At 45.3% G+C, this 27,474-nt stretch overlaps 1 protein-coding gene and 1 long non-coding RNA gene across 2 annotated transcripts in view; one reads left to right on the forward strand and one right to left on the reverse strand.

Moving 5' to 3' along the window:
• LOC147692382 (cytochrome P450 2G1-like) overlaps positions 1 to 27,474 on the reverse strand; it is a 691,661-nt gene that overhangs the window by 542,842 nt on the left and 121,345 nt on the right. Inside the window, exons 2-3 of the mRNA XM_086938608.1 lie at positions 17,194 to 17,356; positions 16,094 to 16,243 (exon numbers count right to left, since the gene is read on the reverse strand). Of these exons, the coding sequence (XP_086794734.1) occupies positions 16,094 to 16,243; positions 17,194 to 17,356 (313 nt within the window). The remainder of the gene's footprint in view (positions 1 to 16,093; positions 16,244 to 17,193; positions 17,357 to 27,474) is intronic.
• LOC147692383 (uncharacterized) overlaps positions 1 to 27,474 on the forward strand; it is a 228,443-nt gene that overhangs the window by 111,782 nt on the left and 89,187 nt on the right. The gene's annotated exons all lie outside the window — the stretch shown is intronic.

The following is a 27,474-nucleotide window of genomic DNA, read 5'->3' on the forward strand; positions in this document are numbered from 1 at the left end:
AGAGATTACCTTATTTATAAATAGGGAGAATAGGGTAGGGGCTAGAACACACCCTTGTCGCTCTCCCCTATTAACTGGGAAACAATCAGTTAATTTGCCCTGTTGTCACCACCTTACCTGTGCATAATTTGCTTTATGCAATATGATGATAAAGCATAAAAGCTCTGATGGCATCCCAGCCTTCTTTAGGGAATCCCATAGCTTATGATGAGGCACTAAATCAAATGCTGATTTTAAATCAACAAATGCAGCATATAGGGTCCCCCCAGATAGGATCACAGTACTCCAATAGATCATCATAAATCTATAGACTTGGTCAATGGTGCTGAAGTGTGGTCGGAAACCTGCTTGATAGGTACCTAGCACAAGTCTAGCTATGATTCTTTGCAGGGTGTCAATTAGGCTTATCGACCTATAATTGCTTGGACTGGCGCTGTCCCCTTTTTTATATATTGGGATAATTTCCGCCCCACCCCAAGTTTCGGGAATTGGAGCACCCTTGGCCAAGGCGTTTATGATAATATTAATGTACTTGATCCCGTTCTTCCTGTCATGTTTGTATATATTGGCCGGGTTGCAGTCCGGACCAGGGGCCCTTCCTGCCGGGACACCGTCTAAAACTCTTTCGGTCTCTCCTATATCAAAAGTTAGAACGGCGTCAGAAAAAAACTCAGGATAATCAATTAGGGCACTTGGAGAGGCAAATTGGGCCTGATAGTGCGAGACCCAAAGTTCAGGTAGAACGTTATTAGCTGGTATAGGCTCTGATTCCCCGTTGTCCCATTTGACCAAATGCCAAAATGTAAGCCAGTTCTTCCTATTGCTAGCATTAGTTAGTTCTTCCCATCTTTTCTCATAAAATTCTGCTTAGCCCTATGTTGGGCTTTTTTATAGTTCGCCCTTGCATTTTTGACCTCCTGTAAAACTCCATTCTTGACTGCTTGTGAGAGTTGCCTAAATGCAGTCCCACATGCATCATCGTATCATTTGGCTGATTTTTTTATTGTGGGCTTTGGTACTCTCCTATTTGTTGTGAAAAGGTCTTCAATTTTTCAAAAAGGTCCTCATGTACCTTCATTAAACCAGAGAAAGAATCAGTGTGGGAGCTCTAAAGTCCTGAGCAGCCGTTGGTTTCTTCACTGAGGGTCAAGACGGGTGTCACTATGGAGGATTGACCCCCCCCCCCTTGCCACATCAGCACCATTTCACAAACCCAGGATGGTAGCTCAACCAGTCTTTTTCAACAATGCAGGCTCTTTCCGTGGTGTCAGTTGGTATTGGGATACTCCAGGGATTGTGTGGTCTGGGAAGACTTCCTCAGATTTGTCTAGTGATATAGCTTGCCCTTTCTCCGTGTCCAGAATCTCTCGATGATCAGTCAGCACAGCAGGTTCCACCAAGTTAGGCGACACTCGCTTACACTGATTGCTGTGAACCCAATTCTTCCTGTTCATGACTCGAACCGCTGTCCTCGTGGCCAGGAGCACTTGTTCTGGTCCTCGCCACCTCCGCTCCAAGCTGTTTGATCTCTCGAATACTTTTATCATCACATGGTCTCCTGGCCGGAGTTCATGGGCCTCACCTGTGGACCTGTGAGGAAGAGCTTCTCGAACCTGTTGATGAATAGAAATCAAACTGTCAGTCAACTGTACTAAGGAGTCACTTATCAGAACACATGGTACATCATGTATGGGGCATGGTTTAGGGACTCCCCAAATATTCATAGGTCTCCCAAATACCACCTCATATGGTGTAAGTCCAGATCGTGAATGTGGCACTGATACAATGCACAACATTGCCAAGGGTAATGCATCAGTCCATTTCAAAGACGTGGAAGCCTGTATTTTCGCTAGTTTCAACTTTAGGGTAGCATTATACCTCTCCACTAGCCCTGCTGATTGTGGGTGGAAGACTGCATGGAACTTCTGTTTGATCTTAAATATTTTCAGGATATACTCAACAACTTGCCCAATAAAATGAGGTCCGTTGTCACTCCACAAAAGTTTGCAAACACCAAATCTAGGGAAGAATTATTTCAAAAGCACCTTTGCTGTAGTGAGAGCCGTATTATCCTTTGAAGGGTATGCCTCTATCCATTTACTGAAGGCACATACTACTACTAGAACATACTTCAAGTTATTGCAACGTTCAAGTTGGATGTAATCCATTTGCAAAACTTCAAAGGGTGCGGTTGGTGTAGCAAACCCTCCTCTAGGAGTCCGAGTCACTTTACAAGGATTATACTGCAAACAAATCAAGCAAGACTGTACTGTCTTTTTATCTGTACCGGCAATTTCTGGATGCTCCCAAAATTGCGTAAGCAATTTCATTATTACAGAGGCTCCAACATGTGCCGGCCCATGTGCCATATGAACCATAGGCTGTAAATAGGCTATAGGCAGTTTTCATTTATTCATCTCTTTATTTCGCCAACGACCCTCATCATCCAACATTGCTCAAGATCCTCTACAGAAGCAGATCTCTGTATGTCTAGCACTTGTTGTCTAGCATCATGCCACCGTTCAGCTTGTGACTTCACTACGTACATTGATGTAGTGCTTCGCTGCATCGCAGTCTCATGGCCTACGCAATCTGCAAATGCGTTGCCTTGTCCTATCTTGTCAGTCACCTTCTTGTGTGCGCTACACTTGACAATAGCTATTTTCTTCGGATATGTTAGTGCAGTCAAAAGATTATGCACTACTTCTCCATGCATTATCTGCATACCGTGGGATATAAGAAAGCCTCTTTCCTTCCAAAGTAGGCCAAAATCATGGGCCACTCCAAAAGCATAGCGGCTGTCTGTATAGATGTTCACACACAAGTCAGTACTAAGTTCACACGCTCGCGTCAAAGCTATTAGCTCAGCTGCTTGAGCTGACTTCTATGGTGTACGAGCTGTCTACACTACTGTCTGAAGTGTCGTAATTGCAGATGCAGCTAAGGTCATGCCATCTGGAAACTTCAAACAAGACCATCAACCCACAGTTCCCCATCTACATCCGAAAGGGGGCATATCTTGCAAATCGACGCGACCCTTTGTCTGTTCCTCAGTAAGTATTATACAATCATGAGACTCCCGTGTCTGGGGCTGAGTAGCTGGATATGACAACAAAGTAGCGAGGTTCAATGTCGCACATCTCTTTAGGGTAATATGAGGGGCAAACAGTGTCAATTAATATCCTGTCAAGCGAGCACTCATCAAGTGTTGCGTCTTAGTCTGGTTCAAAAGGGCATCAACTGCATGGGGTACTAACACCAACAATTTATGTGACAAAACTATCCCTTCACTCTGGCATATAGACACAGCTGCACGAAAATACCCAGGTAATGCACGAGCAACAGGATCAACAACTGCTGAAAAATATGCACAGGGACGCTGCTTGTCACCATGTTGTAATTTAGCAATGATTAGGTTAAGCATTAGCAGAACACATCCTGTATTTAGAGACTATCTTGTCCGTTTACGGAATCCATTTTGTATTTCTGTTGGCCATTTTGTATGCCATGTGCTCTGTCCTACCTTCCTGTCAACTACTCTGGAAATCTGCCTAGAGACAAGATATATTTATCCTCTTCTGCTTTGCACATGCCCAGTCGAGCTTACAACTGTCACCAACTTGTAACTGTCAAGATGTGTCCACCAAAATTAGCTAACTGTCAGCCCTTTCCACTTGTTGCTAGCACACTCTCTGTTAGACCTTATATGTATTTGAAACTAGCATTCTGTACCTTGTACCGCCTTCATTTCAGCCCCTGTGTGGGTATAAACGGACCAAGCTCCTTCTAGTCAGTGTGCTACCTCATACTCTACCGATGGGTGTTGTTTGAATGTAGTTCCACCTCATGAGGTTTATTAAACTTTGTCTTTTCTATTCCAGTTTCTGTGCCAACTTCTTGCTATTGGTCTAAGGACTCTTTGTAGAGAAGGGCCAATTCCTTGCACTGGTAGGACTGGCTGAGGCTTGCCACCATAATGTGTCTGTACCTAGACTGACAATGCACACCCAGCTCTCTCGTGTACATAAAGTGTAAAAGCCTTCTGTAATATGCAGTGCCTAACACTGGTGCAGAGCTCGATAACTGAGGAAAAGTATTCTGACATTCATTCGTCCATGGAAGGGGAATTGGAGTGTCTTTGGTCAGAAGTGCCAACAAGGGTTTAACTATGTGCGTAAAGCCTGATATCCATTGCCTACAAAAAGAAGTAAGACCAATGAATGCACAAACATCTTTCTGAGTAGAAGGTACTGGTGTGTCTAAAATTACTTGAATGCGATCTGGTGTAAGTGTACGTCCCTCCTTAGACAGAAGGTGACCTAAGTAGGTAACCGTCGGTCTACAATATTGTAATTTCTTCCATGACACTTTGTGATGGTGTGAAGCGAGAAAGGAAACCAAAGTCAAAGTACATTTTTCACACTGCTCATCGACATATTGTATGAGAGCCACTCCTTCAGGTAAAGTGAAAGACTCAAGTTGTCTTTTCAATGCTTGGCTGTAAATACTAGGACTCTCAGTATACCCTTGAGGAATTCTACAAAATCTGTACGATCGATTATTCAAAGATAAACCGAACAAATATTGGCTATCAGGATGAATAGGAATCGAAAAGAAGGCATTCTTTAGGTTAATCACAGTAAATGTAGTCACTGTCAGAGGAACCAAAGTAAGAAGTGTTATTATATCAGAAACCACTGGGTATTGCGATACTACAATCTTGTTAACTTCTCGTAAATCAATAATGAATCTGTAAATCCTAGTGTCTATATCATTTTTCAAAATGGGAAGAATAGGACTGTTGCAAACATTATAAGGAACTTCTTCCACAACCCCCACTTCAATTTAATCATGAACAATGCGTACAAGTGCCTCTTCGCCTTCTTGAGAAATTTTGTATTGAGGCAAGCGTGGCAACGAAGCGCCCTCCTTACCACTAATATGTACTGGTGGAATAAACATTTGCCCTACATCGGTGCCCGAAGTAGCCCACAAAGTACTAAGGAGTGAAGCTAGTGCAATGTCCTCTTTAACAAGACAAGATCTCTTAATTGCGGGGTAGTTGTCATTCAGAATAACATGTACACCTTCTGGAGAACATCGTATCTTAGCCCTGAAATACTTGAGCATATCAAGACCCACAATATTGTCCAGAGTATTCGGAGAAAGCAAAAATGGACATGGAGCAGTAAATTTGTCAACATGAAATGCAAGTGGTTGTGACAGTGGGTTGAGGGAAGGTGTTCCATCGAAACCCTTCGATGTAATGGTTAAACCAGACAGGGGAGCCCTCTGAACCAATTGTTTAGATAAGACGCTACGAGTAGCTACTGTATCAACCAGAAACTGATCAGTAGAACCCAAAACATGTGCTGTAACATAGGGACCCTTCTAATCTACCTGAACTTCAACTGATTCCTTACCCCATCCTAGGCATATGCATAAGCAGAATCTTTCAAATCAGACGGTAAATAATCAGACATCTGATATTGGTTCCGTCTATCAAAAGTATTAAAATCCTCTTGTCCACGCATATTAGTATCAAACCTAGCACGATCGTCCATGCTTTCTCTAGGCCCTGAATATCCTGAACGATTTCTTGTTTGTCCCCATCCATGTGGATACTGTTGTGCACGCAATGCTGGACAATTGGCATCCCAATGTCTACATTTCTTGCAGTACAGAAGAAAAGGTCAAACGAGCATAAGGAGGAAAAGACGGACCATAAGACTCACGTCCATCTCTATCACTACCTCTAGAAGGCGGACCATAAGCCTGGGCTAACATAACCTTTTTTTTAACTCCTTAGTCTTCTAATCCCTGTCGTTCATAATACTGAGCCATAGGTAAACGGAAAACCGGAGTAGAGGTAGTCCATGAACTCTCACTGGCCTTTAGGCGACTAGCTATTCCTGGCAACAGGTTGGTGACATATTTATCAACAAACAGGGGCTAGATGTAGGTAATTCCCATTTACAGACTCTTAAATACCGAATTTTACCGAATCGGTATTTAAGAGTCTGTAAATGGGAAGGGGGCAGAATTAGGTAATTCCGAATTTAGGAATACTACCGATTCGGTAAATACCGAATCGGTATTGCCCATTGATTCCTATGGGCCTTGAAGCCCATAGGAATCAATGGGAAATACCGATTAGGTATTTACCGAATCCGTAAATACCGAATCCTGCAAGGGTGCAGGGGGTGTTACTTTGACACCCTCTAGCACCCCAAGTACAGGCGTGTGTGACATGTGGCACACATACATTCCCTAAGGGCATGTCCGTGTGTCACATGGCACAGGTGTGCATGCACAGATGTGCATGCACACCTGAATTCGGTATTTTACCACACAATAGGATTGTGTGGTAAAATACCGACTCTTAAGGGCCTGTGGCACTCTTAGGAGTGTCAGCTACATATGGATTTACTGATTCAGTAAAATTACCGAATCGGTAAAATTACCGATTCGCTAGGCCCCCTACATCTGAAAAGCCTAATACCGGTCGGAAACGGCCGGTATTAGGGCTCCTACATCTGGCCCCAGATGCCTGCCCGTGTCATCTGTCAATGACTGGCCACTAAAGTCATGGAATGCCTCCTCAAAACGTGTAAAGAAGTCAGAAACCGATTCATCTGCTTTTTGCTTATAAAATGCTAGTACAGTCCAGTCTATCTTTTTAGGGGGAATAATCGTCTTTAACTTAACCAATATAGCTGAGGGAAGGTCTAAAATTAACTGACATGGTTTCTTTGCGGGTTCCCTTTCTACATCCATTTATTCTAAGTCTTTCCATGACCCCCCAAAAGCCGCACGATCATCAACTTTACAAATAGTTCTCCACATATCAGGGGGTAATAGCAATCTGAAGAACATGTCAATATCAGGCAAAGTCATGGTACAAGAACTAATGGCTCCCTCAACTACTTCAAAAAAAGCAGCTGGATTTTTCCGCGGATTAAGGCAATGCAGTATTAAGAGCCATAACATCCGCTCTATTCCAAGGAGTGTAAACTAAACCCAATTATAAATAAAATAACCCTTTGCATCAGTGGTATCCTTATCACCATCTGTTCCCGTTCCTTTAGGAGGAACATACAAAGGTGCAAACAAAGGTGCATACAAAGGTGCGGCTTCCCGCATAGGTCTCACATGAACTACTATATTCTTATCTGTTTCGGAAGTAGAAGCCTGTGTCATGCTGGTCAGGGATGTTTGTGAAGCTGCATCAGTTGCCTTTTTCTCTTCTCGCAAACGTCTGATTGAATCAGCCACCTGAGAGAAGACAAAAAGACTATCACACATTCTCTTACAATCATCTGCTATATCATCGGGCTCCAACTCATCAGAATGTTTCCTAAATCGCTCAATTACTTCTGCAGCAAATACCTCGGTAAAATATATTTGCTCCCTTTTCTGCCAGTCTTGCATGCAATCTATGAGCTCAGAAGATGGAGCAGTACCACGAATGGCTTTGCGAGTAGCGGGTCTAAGCTCAGCCGAACGCTCAGCAGTCAAAATAGAACGAGTTTCCCGTGCTTTCTCTTGCTCTGTAGCATCCGAATCATGAGGAGCAGAAAGAAAAATACACGGAAGCGGAGAACCGTCTAACAACAGGGAATCATCTTGTGGTTTATTAAGAATAGGATAAAGGGGTCGCCTCACAGAGTATTGGCCAGTTACCTGCAAATGACGCTCCCTATCTTCTCTTTCTTTTATTTCCTTAATTTCTTTATTTTTCATTTCTAATGCTTCGCTTGAATACTTTTTCAAAGCTTGCTCTAATTTCATTTGTTCACGCACTTCTTTCTCCCACATTTGTACACAGTCAAACATATCTTGCCTAGTGTTTCGCTTCAACATACATTGTTCCACATACTCAATCTTTCGTAAATCAAATGACCCATGCATAGGCCAATGCAACTCAGGATCCTTGCTAGTATATTTATTCCATAACGTGCTGCACATTATAGAAGAAATACCATATTTAATATACATATCCCTATTAGGCGTCCCCTCCGGGGGGGCTGGTTGTGTCTCATCAAGTCTCAACTTGGTACCACCACAAAAGCAACACATTCTAGGAAGTGTGCTAGAAACAGGCACTTAAATCACGTTGTGCCGTTCAAATCTTATTCAAAGTAAAGAAAAGTCTCCTCATTACCTGCCTATATAAATTGAAATTTACATATATATATATATCCAAATCCCAAAATTCCAAAATTGGCTAATACAAATGCCAAACCAAACAGCAAGCGTCGCATCAAACAACCTTACCAATCCCAAATGTCCAGATTCCAACTGCCAAGTTCTCGAATCGACCAAATGGTCACTGCACGGCGAATCAACAGAAGAGATCTCAGTCGAGGACAGGCACCACCTGGAGGGTCAGATCAAAAAGAGAGGAAAAACGCTGTTGTTGTCAAGACGTGGGTCTCCTTGGGCAGCGATCATCTGCAGCGAGATTCCAATCCTCTGTTTTGACCACTCCTTCGGGCATCTGAGTCGCCGATGAGCCTCACTGGTTGGGCGCCAATTTGTCATGGTGAGCCTCAGCCAGGCCTACCAGTGCTAGGGGTTCGCCCTTCTCTGCTCAAGTCCTCAGATCAATAGAATAGAAGTTGGCACAGAAACTGGAATATAAAACAGAGAGCTTTATTAACCTCAAGAGGTGGAACTACATTCACACAACACCCTTTGGTAGTGTATGAAGTAGCACACGAATAGAAGGAACATGGACCTTTTATACCCTCACAGGGGCGCAAAAGAAGGCGGTATAAGTACAGTAGAGAAGGTTTACATACGTAAAAGGGCATACAGAAATGCACAGTCAACAGTAGGGAGGAGCTTAGCAGTTTGCTAATTACGGTAAAAATACCCTGACAGTTACAGACTAAAACATGTGTGAACAGTTACAGTGTCCTCTGTGCATGCGCAGAATAGCAGAGCCTAAATATAGTCTGTCCATAAACAGAGTACAAGGGTAAACGACAGCAAGGAAGGACAGAGCACATGGTGAGCACATAGCGGACAAAATGGCTGCCAAATACAAAATGGCTTCAGCTAAATGCTAACATCGATCTCTGCCAAATTACAACAGGCCTACACTGTGGTCGAATAGGTCACACATTTGGGAATGAGTCTTGATTTATTCATGGCAGAGTTTATATCATTGTACCGGCCTCATCACAGACTACATACCATCTCAGCCCCGGTGCCACTAAGTCTGTTTCCCGACATTCATGGACAATCTCTGGTTGAACTTTGATGGCGTCTGAGTCTATGGATTGGGGGTTGTCTTCATCCTCATGTAGCTGATACAGACTTGGTGGTAATAACAAGGCTGTAGCCTTCCCCTCCTGAATTTGCCGCTTCCGGATGTCTTCTGCCCTCTGCATCATGCCCTGGAGGATACCTGCCACTGTCCCCTGCAACCCTCTGCGACATTCACCTTTAACATAGACGAGGAGACCCACTCAATAGGCATGGCCCTACCTTAGAGCACCGCAAGTCACTGTCCTGTGCCGGCTGCAGTGCATCCTGGGCCACTAACTCTATGCAGCTCAAGTCAGGGACCCTGTCTGATAGTATATTGGATAGCCTCTGGGTCGATGGCCTTGGGGACATCAATGCCATGTGTCTGTGGCCCTGCGCTGTCCGCTGCCTCCGGCCTCAACTGCGGTCTACCAGGGCTCACTCATCAAATCGAGTCCTGACCGGACGTTGCATCACCGCAGGAGGCACACGCCACCACCACTAGGAGCACCTCCAAACCAAAACTGCCAGAGTCGAAACAGTTGTACTGGCAGACTAACAGAGTTGCTCACACCTGTTGTGGATGCCATCATCTCCCCTGCTCAGCATTCCAGGTGCCTCTAACTCAGCGCACCACAATTCATGAACCATTTCTGATTGAGCTGTGTGCTGTGGGGAGCTCACACAGCAATGTCACCTCAGGCAGTGTGGGAGACCTGGGGCAATGATGAAGAAGACAATGTAGGTGTAACACACCCGACTGCAGCTGCATCAGGAAAATCCCGAAGGGACACAATCCTAGACAACTTGTTTACATGACCACGCTCAGCTCTAGTGCCCCAACCTCAGTGCACTGCAACTCACGGACACTTCTGTTTGCATACTGGGTGACTCTGTACTTGCTCCAGCTACCACCATGATGCTTCATAGTTGTTTCTGTAATGCAGGTGTTTTCTGTTTCCGTTTTAATAGTGATCACTATTCAAGTTGTTGCCAGCACCAACCAACCACTCTGTGAGGGCTGGCTTACACTCAACCCAGTCACATCCAGCACAGGCATCACTGTACATGTGACCCTGCCAATAAAGTGGCAGGGCGCGCGTGCCCATAGCCAGTTCCACAAACTATATGCGTGTGTCCGTGTGGTCATAATGTATGCATGAGGGACCTGGGACCTCAAACATTACATTGTGGTGTGTACAGCGGACGCAACCATGTCACCGCAGGCAGCGAGCTCATTGCACCATCAGGATTCAAGCAAACCAGGCCGAAGACGGCTGTAATGCCAGAAACCGGTCCCCGGGAGCTTGTTTCCTTCCCAGTGTAAGAATTGGCTTCTGTAGTTTGGTTTGTCCTGTTCCCATCATGCACTGGGACAGGAACAGACTAATTTGCATACAGTCAGGTTCTGAAACTGGGATGGTGCAGTGAGCTAAAAAACGGTGTTGGATCTAGCCCTGATCTTTTGACTGGGTTTGAGCTTTCTGTTTAATTCAGAGACTCTGTCCCTCACCACCCCTTTTTGTAAATATTTTTGTCCACCCTAAGCGTGGAAGGGTATTCTCAGATGTGAGACCCTTGCTCATTGCACCATCAGGATTCAAGCAAACCGGGCCGAAGACGGCTGTAATGCCAGAAACCGGTCCCCGGGAGCTTGTTTCCTTCCCAGTGTAAGAATTGGCTTCTGTAGTTTGGTTTGTCCTGTTCCCATCATGCACTGGGACAGGAACAGACTAATTTGCATACAGTCAGGTTCTGAAACTGGGATGGTGCAGTGAGCTAAAAAACGGTGTTGGATCTAGCCCTGATCTTTTGACTGGGTTTGAGCTTTCTGTTTAATTCAGAGACTCTGTCCCTCACCACCCCTTTTTGTAAATATTTTTGTCCACCCTAAGCGTGGAAGGGTATTCTCAGATGTGAGACCCTTGCTCATTGCACCATCAGGATTCAAGCAAACCGGGCCGAAGACGGCTGTAATGCCAGAAACCGGTCCCCGGGAGCTTGTTTCCTTCCCAGTGTAAGAATTGGCTTCTGTAGTTTGGTTTGTCCTGTTCCCATCATGCACTGGGACAGGAACAGACTAATTTGCATACAGTCAGGTTCTGAAACTGGGATGGTGCAGTGAGCTAAAAAACGGTGTTGGATCTAGCCCTGATCTTTTGACTGGGTTTGAGCTTTCTGTTTAATTCAGAGACTCTGTCCCTCACCACCCCTTTTTGTAAATATTACACTCAACCCAGTCACATCCAGCACAGGCATCACTGTACATGTGACCCTGCCAATAAAGTGGCAGGGCGCGCGTGCCCATAGCCAGTTCCACAAACTATATGCGTGTGTCCGTGTGGTCATAATGTATGCATGAGGGACCTGGGACCTCAAACATTACATTGTGGTGTGTACAGCGGACGCAACCATGTCACCGCAGGCAGCGAGTAAGACCTTGGACATGTAGATTTGTCGTCACCCACTCAGTACGTAAGAGGATTGGAGGATTGGACTGGGCCGTTGTACGCAGGTCCAGCGAGGGTGTGTTAATAATTATTCCGGGGTCTGGGCATGGTTCAGTACAGGAAATGTGCAAATGCATGTGTCTCAGTCGCAGTGTGGGTCTCCTTTGTGGGGTGTAGGTGTCCCTGATGGGACTTAGACAACCACGTATGTGATCTAGTTTGGCTTCCATGAGGTCTAACCCCACCCACAACTGTTTGGCCACCTCCTTTTGGCATTCTAACACCTGGCATTGGAATGCGATGTGTGCCTGGGTGAAGTGTTGGGAGCCAGCCGTGCTGGCAGGTGCTTCCTTCTGTGTGGTCTGTGCAGGGGCTGGTGTCTCCTCTATGTAACTTGGCTGCCCTGCTCCTGGAGGTGGGTCGCCTAAGATGTCCATGAGCTGTTGTAGGGCGTCGGTGTTGAAGTTGTGGTGGCCCTCTCCAACATCACTGATGAGTTGTCTGGTCTGCTTTGCTGGAGTTGTTGTTTGTCCCCCTGCAATGTGAAGGGGAGATGCATGTTGACATTGTGTTGACATGTATGTTGGCGCACTGTTCTAGTTTACATGCAGACTGTATGACAATGTACATTGTGACTGAAAGGTGCTGAATATTTGATGCGGAACAGTGGACATTTGGACTACATGGCAGATGTGGGGTTGTACACGTACATTTCCATCTCACAGTTTCCTGCTATGTCAGATGTGATTGACCTGTTTCTACGCATTAGCAGACCCAGTTGTGTCCTCTGTTTGACAGTGTAGGTGTTGCACTTTGTACCACATTATCATCAATGTGGATGTGCTGTTATTGCTCTGTGTGTGTGCTGCAGTGTGCCACGGGGATCATGGACATGATCTTGGGCAATTGTGGGTGTGCAGTGTGCTACACATCGTTGTACATGTGTGCCATTGTGCCCATCTCCCCTGCCCCTTGTCATTACTCACCCTGTTGATGTTGTGTCAGGTCCTGTCGAACTGTGTCCAGACTCCCAACTCCTTGCACCGTCTCCACTCTGATGTCTGTGGCCTCCATTTCCTCCAGCTCCTCCTGTGGCGCAGAACTCCCACCACCTGTCGCCGTTGCTGCCTTCCTGTTGGCAGTGGGTTTGTGCTTGGTTTGGCTTTTCACATCATGCCAGCGCCTCTTGTCCTCCTCCATTGACCTCCTCGACACTCAGACTGCATTCAAGTTTGTCAAATTGAAGTACAGTTGATGGTAGTGTTCTGTCACCTCTGTGATGTTGATCTGGTTTTCCTGCGGACTGCACCCCGTCTTCCTCTTCCTCTTCTCCTTGGCCTTCCCTGACCCTGAGGTTTCTTGCTAGTGGTCTGTGGGCTTGTGGGGTTCTCGTTGGTCTCTGCACTCGGTCCGGGTGCATCCATGGTGCACCCGGACCGAGTTTGTTTTTGTTTCCCTTTGTTTTTGTTCTGCTTTTATGGTGCCTTTTACCACTTGACGTGTGGGAATTGCAGGCCTGTCACTGGTTTTCGCAGATTTTTGTATCGCGATTGCCTTCATCGTAACTTTTTTTTCCATTTGTGTTTCGCATTTTTGCGGCATCGTGTTGACTTTATCGCGGACATTTGACGCATTATTGTGAGCCTATCGCATGGTGCCGTGTTCAGAATACAATGTTAACAAAGTGTTATTTTCCTGCAATAGACTGTGATGTGAAGAGTTGTGTTAAACTAATTTTGCCGCAATTATCACATGTTCTTGAGAATATCCCCGGAGTTGCCAAATTCTTCCAATTCGGTGATAAACTGAAAATTTCGCGAGGGCCTAGTTAACTTTTTAACCTTTCTGACAGGTTTTCCATCTTTCTCTTCCTATTCTTTTCCCTTTTGGTAAAAGTGTAATGCCGAAAAGTAAGTTTGGATCCCCAAAGTTTAGTACTGATGGGTTCCACTATCAACCTCAAGCTCAATTAAAGCACTAAAAAGGGGAAAAGAAGCAGTCTTAGATTACCTGCACTTGCAAAGTCTCGACAGCAGGTGAGTTCAAATTTACCCACAGGAGGTCACTTTTTTGAAAGTTAAATACCCTTCTTCTCAACTTGACGCACTGGAGGAAAAGCGTGCCTGGGCAGACATGACATCAGACTAGTAGGCATGCCTGGCAGCATCTCATTGTGGGAGTAAATGAACGTGTTGAAATTGATAATAACAATGCAAATGTTGATAATGATACACTCGCATGTATGAAAAAAATTGCATCACTGTTATCAAATTCGCCCATCATGAACTCTCCAGCAACCCTGACTTGGAAATACCTGGTCAGACAGGCTCTGCAACCTAGGCCCACTCTGACTGATTGACAGGTCACAGGTGGGGTGGCACATAGCCAGCAAACCCAGGTCAACAGAAAATTCAGGTCCTTCCCCCAGAGCAACACCACAATAGTCCAGGGAAATTGGCCCCAATAAAGCAGACATGACCAGAGCGGTGCACCCATTCCCAAACACCCTAAAGTCAGATGCCACATGCAATTAGGAACATACAATCAAGGTAAATTCATATTCGAGCAACAAACGTATTTTTGAATGTATTCCCAAGTTGTTGTTAGTGAAGAAGGAATGTTTATGCTGAAAAACTTTACGCAAAAGAGTAGGGTCATCATTATGAATGGAAGGGGATGGGGATGTATGGACACACTAAAAGAAGTAATTAATGACCCAATGTGTTGGCATATATATGGATGCACATAGTACAGCTGGTCTTAAATAGCAATACAAATATTGCAAAGGGAGGGGAAATATCTAGAAAAGAAAGGTTAGAAATTATTCATTGGAGATGCCTAGTGTTTTGATGGATATTTTGTGCAAATTATATGCTTTAGCAGTGAATTAGGCAAACCATTGAAATGAAAGGGAAAAGATATAGGTGGGAGAAGTTCTGTTGTACAGATGGGGCCTCATTTTTGGCATTTTGGCATAAGTCAGGCAGCGCAGCAAAACTCCTTGCTTTGCTGCCCTAAGCCAAAGTGAAAGGGCAGGAATGAAACGCTTTTAGCAATGTGGTGCATTCCTGTCCTTTCTGTCTACGCTGGTGCCATTTTGGCAGCCTAGCATCAACGTAGGAACCTTTGCACAAAGATGAAAGGATGCCTCCATTACAGGCAGGATTGTTTTTGTGCAGGAAGGGATATGTTCCTGCACAAAAACAATCCTACAAAGCATTTTCCTCTTTCTATGGAAAGGGGAAAAACAAGGAGAAATTAAGCTATTTGTCCTCATTACGCATCACCTCAGGAGGAGTACGGATTTGGCGCTTCCCCACATTTACATGTTATGTAAATTGGAGGTAGCGTCAAATTCAATGGGTATTGTGTAAGATAACCCACCACACTGTGGATGGAACGCCTCCCAGGGACAGAGTAAGGTAACGCAAAGATTTGCACTGCGTCGCCTGTTGCATGCTTTATAAGGCCACTCAAAGCTACACAGGGTGGCTTTGCGTGGCTTCATAAATCTTTATGCGAGTCCTGCATCACACACGTACCACTTTACATGGTGCAAATGCAGTGCTGGATTAAACCCTGTGGAGGCCCTTAGGCAGTTGAAATTTCAGACCTCCCTCACAAATTAGCTCCTAATACCCAATGAATGGGATTTTTTATAAAGTGACAGCTGCCAGAAGATGAGCTTTTAAGAGACAAACTGTTATGTGCATCTGATCTCTCTCGTTTATGTACTTTAAGTTCTCAAAGGGTACATTACATTAATACAGTATTTTCTCTATAGAGTTTTAATGTAACATTTTTGCTTCTTCGAGTTGATTCATTTTTTCTATCTTTTGGAAACAATATTCAAGAAAGCTTGAGTGTAATTTTTTTAAAGATCAAATTAATATCTTTTGATTCGTTTTTGGGGGCCCTAAAAAGAGTGGGGCCCATAGGCCGGGGTCTACTTTGCCTACTTGGTAATCCAAAACTGTACAAATGTGATGCAGGGTTCTCATAAATAAGCTCCAAAGTGTGTGCTGGGAAGCTCCTAGTTTTTGCTACACGGTATGTGGTCATGTTCCATGTAGAATGAAGTTGGTTCTTGTATTCATTGTGGGAGGGTGTTGCCCAGGGACAAAGAAATTAAACAGTGTTCACTTGGGAGATTCCATAAGTCTAGTGTCACAGAATTTCATCTGGATATTCAATGGGGACGAGTTATACCGTATCGAAATATTGTTCACTCGGATATTTCATTAAAGCCTAGGTTCATCTGTAAAAAGACTCTCACATATTAAAACCACACACTGATCAAGTAGAGTGAAATACATGCAATCCACATGACAAAACTCTAAACAGCTGACAGACACGCTGTTATGTAAACAAAAAAAAATGCAGAAAACCTTTGGCTTTTCTAATCTCGTTCATTAAGAAGTTGACCTCTTCTTGAATGATCCCCTCAATGCTTCTTCTTCCCATGCCATGATTCCTCAAGGTCATGACAGAAAAACGCCGTATCTGTTTCCACTCCTCACCGTTGAGGACCCCAATCCCTGTGGCAAAAACAAATAACATTTATTGATTTACTTTCAAGACTTTTATCCCAAAACCACATTTTGTACTCGTGAGTACCACAAGCTACTGATTTAGCATACCTCCACACACTGCATTGGTTTGAAAGGAAAGGGCAGGAATGCACTGTATTTAACATCATCCAGTGCATTCCTGCCAATTCCTTGCGCTGGTGCACTTTGATTGCTTAGCACCAATGCAGGCACCCTTGCTCCATGGTGCAAGGCTGCCTTTCTTCGAAAGCAGCATTGCTTTTGTGCAGGAAGGAACACCTTCATGCACAAAAACAACCCTGAGAGGCAGTTTCCTCTATTGTGTGCTGTATTCTGCAGCACACATAGAAAGAGGAAAAAACTATGAGAAATAAAGATATTTCTCCTCGTTTCACCTCCCCTGGGGAGGTGTAGCATTCTGGCGCATTCCCAGGTCTACCAGCATTGGGAATTCTGAGAATGCTTCAGATATCATGGGTGGATGCGTGGAATCCCCCATGCTCCACCCATGGAAAGCCTCCTGGGGCAGAGTAACACAATGCAGTGAACTGTGCTGCTTGCGTTACTCCAGATTTATCAAGCCATGCAGGGTCATGCAATTTGGGCTTGCATAGCTTGATAAATCTGACTTAAGTGTTGCTTCGCCCTAGTGTGCTGATGCACCACTATGATAAATGTGGGCCTCAGTAGCAACTACAATGTGGCATTAAGCTTGATGGTAAATTATCAAGAAGGACATATGCATAAAAAGCGTTTGCATCGTTAGTACCTGCAATGCAGGTGTAAAAAGTGATAAATCCCTGATTCGGTGCATGCACTCTGGCTCCAGGAGTTGTTTTATGGTTTTTGTTCCAAACTACCAGAAGACAGATTATGAATCCACATATTCATATTGCTTTTATATTGACACCAATTTACCTGTTTCTTCAAGAACTCACCATGGCCATGAAACATCCTTTCGAATGTCGGAAGTGATCCTCTTGCCATAAAGTCATCTGCCTGGTCAATAAAAGCTTCTTTAATAACGTCGTAGCTGCACAGCACCACCACAGGTCGTGGACCGATGTAAACCGTGAACACAGGGCCATAGATATCACGCAGCTGCAAAAGAGAATATATGCCCTTAAAAAATGCCACTACATGTCCTTACATAAAACATGCCATTAAACTCAGATAACACAACAGAATCAGCATTTTAACTAAAATCTAGTCTGTCACAGTTGTCTGCTAATTGTGAAATGTCATGAGGGGATGACAATACGTGATGAACTCTTTGTATTTGTTAACATCCATGTCTTCATTTTGAAAATAGTGTCAGGCGAGCATAACCACCCCCTCTACTATGACTCTCCTACTTTTCTACATACATCAAAGAGTCAACGCATGCCCCATTGTTTCTCCTCTTTACGTTAGGTCCGCATGTTACAGAATTCTCTGTACTAGGCTTTTTACGGTTGGCCTGGAGACAGATTGAGCTAGTTTTGCAACCTTGAGGGCAGATTTACAAGAAACTAACGCAGCGCTGTGGCACCTTCCTACACAAAAACAATCAATTGATGTGATATCCCCTTCCAATGCGTGCTGTAGAATTTCAGCACGCATTGAAAGAGGAAAAACAGGGAGAAAGGAAAACAATTCTCCTCGTTGCACCTCGCTACACCAGCCCTAGGGTGGTGTAGCATTCTAATGCATTTCCAGATTTGCAAGTGCTCGTAAATATGGAAATGCATCAGTAGACATGGTTTTTGCTTGGGAACACCCAAAGCGGCCCCCATATTACTCCCCTAACAAGCGTGAACAGGGGTAATATTTACAAGCACAGGTAAAGCCATGCAGGGTGACTTAACGTGTTCTTGTAAATATCTAGCAGCAGGTTGCAGTGCCGGTGGGTCTTGCAACGTGACTCACAGGCAGCGCAAGTCGCTTGTAAATCTTCCCCTAAGTATTTTTAAAAAAAAACTAGAATATATGTACAAAGAGAGGGCTTTGATAAGCTCACTTCATCCATTGGTCTGGTCAAGTGTCCTTCATATTTTGCATCCATGGTCTACAGCCGACAACATGGGGAAGTGGGTCAGCCAGTGTCAACCATCACATCTCTTCACAATGGTTGCATGCAATTTTTCTCTTGCACATGTGCACATCCATCTAGAAAATAGCCCTCTTCGGTGCTAGGGCTTGTAGGCAAATCTCTGCTTTCTTTCTGTCTATATTTTATGTTTTAAATCTATTTTTGCAATGCGTCTTTTTCATTAAATGTTTTTGCAAATATATGCCCACCATGTTTATGTTTTTCCATTTTTACTTTTTATTATTTTATATATTTATATACCTGTAATTCCTGTTTTATATTTTTGCAAAAAAAAACAACGGGCTTGAAAAGTCCAGATCGATGGTTTTATTGAATTTTTTATTGTTGAATATGTTGCTCTCATCCTTTCCTCTCATACCCTGTTATTTGTACTATCAACATTATGCTTTAAAGAGCCTCTCATTCAACCCATGTTCATCTCATCTCTTTTACCAAAGTAATTTACATTAGGTCCTTTAACACCTGTAAATTTGAAGCTAAATGTCTGTCTGACCCAGGCTGGCCCTTAGTCCAATAGAATCCCTGCCAGGATATATTTCTTTTAAATCAATCCCTATGCTTAATAATCTCCAGTCCCGAAAGAATCCTAATGGCAAATAGCTCTATAAAACAAAGAAGACCAGTTTAGGATTTAGCTACTTGTTATAAGATCTACAGCGACGTAAAACATATATTTAATAACCATCTTCTTTCCCTCTTTCCATAGGGTATTATTCCTTTATTTTTTATAAATAATGCACTGGTTTAATTTGGACCAATCAACAGATTTAAAGTTTTGACTTTGCTGGGCCAGTCCTTAGTTAACTATGACAGAGATTTTATGGGATGCGGACAGCGTTGTGTTTTGAATTTCTACTGAATATACTTTAACTTGTTGCCAGCCTCGACAGTGAGGGCATTGGTTTGAACTCCAGTGCTGGAACGGCCTGTCAGCTGCCTAAGTGAGCGAGATGCACACTGCTAGGGAATGTGAGAAACTGCCTTCTGTTTGTTGAATTGTTATACATTGAATTCTGCAATCCCTGTATAACACCGATCTCTAATTTCTTAATAACAAATATGATTATGCAAGCTCTGTTTAAAAAGTATCCATTTTAAAAAAAATAATTAGTGACTTGTGACCCAGCCAGTCACTGCTTATGAAGAAATGACATCAGAACTCAACTGTTATAGCATATTACAGTTAAGCTCTGATATAACAATGCCTCCCGCCAGAGCAAGCAGCTGAGGGGAAAGGCAGGTCAGGTCTGGAGATTAATTAAAGCAGCTGTATAAAGAAAGAAAACCGAAACCTTGCTTTTCTTTCTTTCCTCTTTTTTTGTAGCTTTACATTGAAAAGAAGGACAGAGATATTTATGGCAACATGTTTATTTTTTGCACTACTTGCCCAATTGTAGAGAGTTAGAATTCTTCTGCAAGTAGAGGAGCGCAAATTAGACTCCATCCCTTACAAGTCAACAAAGCGCAATTTACATTTTGATTTGAAATTATCTCTACAGTGTGCCTTAATAATATTAACGTGGGAACACATACATGCATTAATGAAATGTAACCACTTGGAAACTGAAGCTCTATAAATGTGTGCACTAATGTTCTGTTTAACACGAAGATTTATTCTATAATCACATTTCATTTATACTTTAAGTCTCTTTTGCATATATTCTGAAACTCAGATTCTAAAAACGAATCATGTATGCTTTTACTATCTTAGGGTTTGCTCTTGAGTTATGTGTGCACAAGTATAACCATGTATTTGAACTGCATCTTTAAAAGTTTAGTTAATATCAGCCTGACTAAAGGCCTTGTGATTTTGAAATATACTTTGCTTGGTCAGCATGTTCTTTCTTATGCAGGTGCATTCTCAAGGTTTGAAAACGAGTATTGTTGTCTGTATTATTTTCTTGATATTAAGGTCTGAGATCAGAAATGTTGGCAAGAAACTTCTAATGAGCAGATAAAGTCTCCTATTCATCGTAAATCAGGAACAAGGGATGTTCAACATTGCAACAAATTTCTGATGTGTTTAATTTAGCACTAGAGATTCTATTTGTATTCTTCATATTTTGCAAACATGATACACGCCAAATATTTAAGGGATTTGTAGAAAAGGTGATGTTGTGACCATGTACTGTAAGGAATGATGTACCCATGCCGTATATGATAAGGATATTGGACGTCATTTCGAAGTTCCATAATCCTATATGGGAACTTGGCCTTCGGCCTCGTGCCTCTATATGGCCATGGAACACCTCAGTGGTTTGCATTATCCTTATAAGGTACAGCAGAGGGTACTTTATCCCATATATAATCAGCGACTTGTGACGCACCCAGTCGCCGAATATGAAAATATTATGGAAAGAACTCAATTGTAATAATTTATTACAGTTGAGTTCTGATGTCACAAGGCCTGCTACTAGAGCCAGCAGCCAAGGGGAGAGGTAGGTCAGGACACAGAGCATATGTAACACAGCTGTTTAAAGAACGAAAAAAGAAACCAGGCTTTTCTTAATTCTGCGCTCCCCTAACAAGTACAAAGGAGATATATATGGCAATATATTTATTTTTTGCACTACTGAGGTAATTATAAAAAAGTTAGAATCTTTCTGCATGTTTCTGCACATTATGAGCTAGTGCACCCGTTAAAGAAAACTGACTTTTAGGAAAGTGATTACATATGGCCTGGATACCCGTCACCCCCTCCCAACACTATCCCCAAGGATGGGAAGACGGATACAGTTCTTGAGCTTTTGGAAGGCGGGAGGGAGTTACCCTCCCGGCCGTATTTATTAAAATATGAAACAAAATTAAAACATTAAAATAACAGTTTCATATCATGTACAATTTCATTTATACATTACGATGTTTATTGGCTAACCTTAACATATCTCTAATACAAAGGTTCTCCTAGCCGATTCTAAAACATCCTGTAAATGCATTTCTCAAAATTCAAATTGTACATCCTAACATTACGGGCCAACGGCAAGGTCGTAACCGGTGTCAGATCCCTAATACCAGACTCCCCCCCTTACTTGTGAGGGGCGGGTGCACAGAGGACTGTACCTCTGTGCCAACTTCCAATTTCCCTTGTCTTAACGGGGGCCCATACTTACTCAACGCCATCTTGGTGGTCGTCCGAGGACTCGTGTGAGGTGTCTAGAAGGTAGCGTAGACCCCCCTCCCACCCCACACTGCTTACCACATCCGCCGTCGCGGATGTCCTGGCCCTGGGAAATTCCAAGGAGGGGACCCGTAGCCCCTCCTCCCCAGGGAGGGGTCTTGACCGCCTTCCCTTTCGGCGGTCCCATCCTTAGAAGGGTACCGCCTCCCCGTGTGAGGGGCCAATGGCCGCCTCCCCCCGGGCGCTCCCATCCATAATGGGTGGCGCCCCACCTCTAGGGATCTTCCAATTACTGCTCACCGATCATGACCTTACCGCCCGACCAAAAAATAAATACGACATTGTTTAATCTACTGAGAACGACATATACAGTTATACAAGCATTTCAAGTATAAACTTTTATCTCTACAATGCACTTCTTTCATCACAGCTGCGATACTCGCCTGAGTTCATGCTAAAAGAGCAACCATTTATTGTATATCAAAACATCAAACTTTATTAGAAACAACCTGAAAAAGAGACATCAAACTTTATTAGAAACAACCTGAAAAAGAGATAATATCATCATCAATCGACTTTATTGCAATACAAAACGCTGTCATCAGGGGCTGGTGGGTCAAAATTGGCTCTTGTTCCGTCAAGGGCTCACGTGCAACGAGGAGGTGCAGCTTCCAAGCACAGGAACAAGAGGATGCTTCCTTGGATTGCTGCTCCTTTTATTCTTCTCCGGGAGGGCGTGGACCCTCCTCCGACCGCCTACATGGCGTGGCCAACGGTGTAGGTGTCTAGGACAACCCCTCTTGGGCGGGAAAAGGCGCGCCCCGGCTACGCCGCTTCGGGCATACCAGCCGTGACACGCCTCCCACCCAAAATGGCTTCCCGGGGGGATCGGGGCACCCGACCATACGTTCGGGGGGACCGAGTGGTCGCCCCTTTCCATATGGCCTGGATACCCGTCACCCCCTCCCAACACAATCCCCAAGAATGGGAAGACGGATACAGTTCTTGAGCTTTTGGAAGGCGGGAGGGAGTTACCCTCCCGGCCGTATTTATTAAAATATGAAACAAAATTAAAACATTAAAACAACAGTTTCATATCATGTACAATTTCATTTATACATTACGATGTTTATTGGCTAACCTTAACATATCTCTAATACAAAGGTTCTCCTAGCCGATTCTAAAACATCCTGTAAATGCATTTCTCAAAATTCAAATTGTACATCCTAACATTACGGGCCAACGGCAAGGTCGTAACCGGTGTCAGATCCCTAATACCAGACTCCCCCCCTTACTTGTGAGGGGCGGGTGCACAGAGGACTGTACCTCTGTGCCAACTTCCAATTTCCCTTGTCTTAACGGGGGCCCATACTTACTCAACGCCATCTTGGTGGTCGTCCGAGGACTCGTGTGAGGTGTCTAGAAGGTAGCGTAGACCCCCCTCCCACCCCACACTGCTTACCACATCCGCCGTCGCGGATGTCCTGGCCCCGGGAAATTCCAAGGAGGGGAGCCGTAGCCCCTCCTCCCCAGGGAGGGGTCTTGACCGCCTTCCCTTTCGGCGGTCCCATCCTTAGAAGGATACCGCCTCCCCGTGTGAGGGGCCAATGGCCGCCTCCCCCCGGGTGCTCCCATCCATAATGGGTGGCGCCCCACCTCTAGGGATCTTCCAATTACTGCTCACCGATCATGACCTTACCGCCCGACCAAAAAATAAATACGACATTGTTTAATCTACTGAGAACGACATATACAGTTATACCAGCATTTCAAGTATAAACTTTTATCTCTACAATGCACTTCTTTCATCACAGCTGCGATACTCGCCTGAGTTCATGCTAAAAGAGCAACCATTTATTGTATATCAAAACATCAAACTTTATTAGAAACAACCTGAAAAAGAGACATCAAACTTTATTAGAAACAACCTGAAAAAGAGATAATATCATCATCAATCGACTTTATTGCAATACAAAACGCTGTCATCAGGGGCTGGTGGGTCAAAATTGGCTCTTGTTCCGTCAAGGGCTCACGTGCAACGAGGAGGTGCAGCTTCCAAGCACAGGAACAAGAGGATGCTTCCTTGGATTGCTGCTCCTTTTATTCTTCTCCGGGAGGGCGTGGACCCTCCTCCGACCGCCTACAGGGCATGGCCAACGGTGTAGGTGTCTAGGACAACCCCTCTTGGGCGGGAAAAGGCGCGCCCCGGCTACGCCGCTTCAGGCATACCAGCCGTGACACGCCTCCCGCCCAAAATGGCTTCCCGGGGGGATCGGGGCACCCGACCATACGTTCGGGGGGACCGAGTGGTCGCCCCTTTCCATATGGCCTGGATACCCGTCACCCCCTCCCAACACAATCCCCAAGAATGGGAAGACGGATACAGTTCTTGAGCTTTTGGAAGGCGGGAGGGAGTTACCCTCCCGGCCGTATTTATTAAAATATGAAACAAAATTAAATCATTAAAATAACAGTTTCATATCATGTTCAATTTCATTTATACATTACGATGTTTGTTGGCTAACCTTAACATATCTCTAATACAAAGGTTCTCCTAGCCGATTCTAAAACATCCTGTAAATGCATTTATCAAAATTCAAATTGTACATCCTAACATTTCGGGCCAACGGCAAGGTCGTAACCGGTGTCAGATCCCTAATACCAGACTCCCCCCCGTACTTGTGAGGGGCGGGTGCACAGAGGACTGTACCTCTGTGCCAACTTCCAATTTCCCTTGTCTTAACGGGGGCCCATACTTACTCGACGCCATCTTGGTGGTCGTCCGAGGACTCGTGTGAGGTGTCTAGAAGGTAGCGTAGACCCCCCTCCCACCCCACACTGCTTACCACATCCGCCGTCACGGATGTCCTTGCCCCGGGAAATTCCAAGGAGGGGACCCGTAGCCCCTCCTCCCCAGGGAGGGGTCTTGACCGCCTTCCCTTTCGGCGGTCCCATCCTTAGAAGGGTACCGCCTCCCCGTGTGAGGGGCCAATGGCCGCCTCCCCCCGGGCGCTCCCATCCATAATGGGTGGCGCCCCACCTCTAGGGATCTTCCAATTACTGCTCACCGATCATGACCTTACCGCCCGACCAAAAAATAAATACGACATTGTTTAATCTACTGAGAACGACATATACAGTTATACCAGCATTTCAAGTATAAACTTTTATCTCTACAATGCACTTCTTTCATCACAGCTGCGATACTCGCCTGAGTTCATGCTAAAAGAGCAACCATTTATTGTATATCAAAACATCAAACTTTATTAGAAACAACCTGAAAAAGAGACATCAAACTTTATTAGAAACAACCTGAAAAAGAGATAATATCATCATCAATCGACTTTATTGCAATACAAAACGCTGTCATCAGGGGCTGGTGGGTCAAAATTGGCTCTTGTTCCGTCAAGGGCTCACGTGCAACGAGGAGGTGCAGCTTCCAAGCACAGGAACAAGAGGATGCTTCCTTGGATTGCTGCTCCTTTTATTCTTCTCCGGGAGGGCGTGGACCCTCCTCCGACCGCCTACAGGGCGTGGCCAACGGTGTAGGTGTCTAGGACAACCCCTCTTGGGCGGGAAAAGGCGCGCCCCGGCTACGCCGCTTCGGGCATACCAGCCGTGACACGCCTCCCGCCCAAAATGGCTTCCCGGGGGGATCGGGGCACCCGACCATACGTTCGGGGGGACCGAGTGGTCGCCCCTTTCCATATGGCCTGGATACCCGTCACCCCCTCCCAACACAATCCCCAAGAATGGGAAGACGGATACAGTTCTTGAGCTTTTGGAAGGCGGGAGGGAGTTACCCTCCCGGCCGTATTTATTAAAATATGAAACAAAATTAAAACATTAAAATAACAGTTTCATATCATGTACAATTTCATTTATACATTACGATGTTTATTGGCTAACCTTAACATATCTCTAATACAAAGGTTCTCCTAGCCGATTCTAAAACATCCTGTAAATGCATTTCTCAAAATTCAAATTGTACATCCTAACATTACGGGCCAACGGCAAGGTCGTAACAGGTGTCAGATCCCTAATACCAGACTCCCCCCCTTACTTGTGAGGGGCGGGTGCACAGAGGACTGTACCTCTGTGCCAACTTCCAATTTCCCTTGTCTTAACGGGGGCCCATACTTACTCGACGCCATCTTGGTGGTCGTCCGAGGACTCGTGTGAGGTGTCTAGAAGGTAGCGTAGACCCCCCTCCCCCCCCCCCTGCTTACCACATCCGCCGTCGCGGATGTCCTGGCCCTGGGAAATTCCAAGGAGGGGACCCGTAGCCCCTCCTCCCCAGGGAGGGGTCTTGACCGCCTTCCCTTTCAGCGGTCCCATCCTTAGAAGGGTACCGCCTCCCCGTGTGAGGAGCCAATGGCCGCCTCCCCCCGGGCGCTCCCATCCATAATGGGTGGCGCCCCACCTCTAGGGATCTTCCAATTACTGCTCACCGATCATGACCGTACCGCCACAGGCCAGATAGTTGACCGGCTATCCGGACCCCCCACAAAGCTCCTACTAAAGGTCATGGTTACGCAAACTCTTTAACCAAGCTAAGAAGTCTCCTATGAGTAAGACATTTCCCTCCCGGGACAAATGGACCCCATCCGCCAAATACATATGGTCCCCCCAGATACACCCGTGTGGAATACACTGTAATTTACCTGTACGGAACAACCTACTCAATTTGTTATTAACCTTCTTTACTGACTGGTTCAAAGCTGGCACCGAGAGGGCTCCCCGCCACATCTTCCGAGGAATCATGTGTGACCATGCGATTGTGCACCCCGAAACCCTTCTTGCCAACCAACTTACTGTGGATAAAATTAACTCGAGAAGCACTCGTCGACCAATGGTCACCAAATCATTGCCCCCAAGATGCACTATGATTACAGATGGCGGTGACCTCGTCCGCCCTAACAGTCCCTCAATGAAACTTTGAAACTGGTCAATACAGAGCCCGCCCCTTCCGTGGAAGGTCACCCTGTACCCGTATTCCCCAGCCATGTGAATCATGTCACCTGCTTTGAATACGTCTGCGGCGCGCCTCACGTATGAGTGGCCAACGACCCACACCACTCTTTCCTCAGCCGGTGATCTTTGACCGCTGGTTCCCCGGTGTCGGGTCAACTGCACAGTCCGCCCCGCAAAGCCTGCTCGCGAAACTGCAAACCAAAGAGAAAACAAGAAGCGTGAGTGCATGACATTAGCTTCACAACATGTGCAAACGCACATACCTTTTATAACAGTTTGAGGACCAACGCCCCAACCGCTTCACTTTTTCAACACTCAGACCCCCGGCTGTAGCCTCTGTAGCAGCCCCTATCCGGAAGGAATGGGTCCCAAAATCGCTCGGGTTCAAGCCCGCCGCCGCGATTTCCATTGTTAACACCCGCTGAAACTGAAACCTCGTCAGTGGGGTGGCATCGGTGTGCCTCAGCAAGCTTCCCCCCCATGCTGCCGCCCTCAGTGCTAAGTACTCTTCAACGCATTTAACCGGGCACGTGGGAGATCCCGGAATCCGCTGGACTACCACACTGTCCCCGATTGCTCCCTGATCGGTCTTGGACCTGGCTATCGAGATCACCATTGTCTCGCCCTTAATTTGAATGTGTTCTCGACACAGTCCTCCCCCCGTGTCCTGCTTGTTCCTTGCTACCAGTTCGCTTACCCGCATAGCCCCATGGAATGCTAATGCAAAAGCGGCCCGGAACAGCACCGTCTCGGATTGAGATGAACATGTCGCAGGAAGTACGGACATTAAAAGGGACAATCTTTCCAAACCTATCGGGTGCCTCTCATCCCCTCTACGACCCTCAAGGCGTTGCCACCCACGCAGCGCCTTCTGTACCAGAAAGGACGACGTGGGGTCCTGGATGCCATGAGCCCGCGCCATGAAGGAAATGGCGGCCCGGTGCCTATTGGCCGTAGCCACTGATCTGCCTGCCTGATGTAGTGATACCAGAAATTTCAGGACATACTCCTCCTGCTCCCAGTGCTCCCCCATAG

The sequence above is a fragment of the Lissotriton vulgaris genome, chromosome 9 (genome assembly GCF_964263255.1).
Source record: "Lissotriton vulgaris chromosome 9, aLisVul1.2, whole genome shotgun sequence".
NCBI classification, from domain to species: Eukaryota; Metazoa; Chordata; class Amphibia; order Caudata; family Salamandridae; genus Lissotriton; species Lissotriton vulgaris.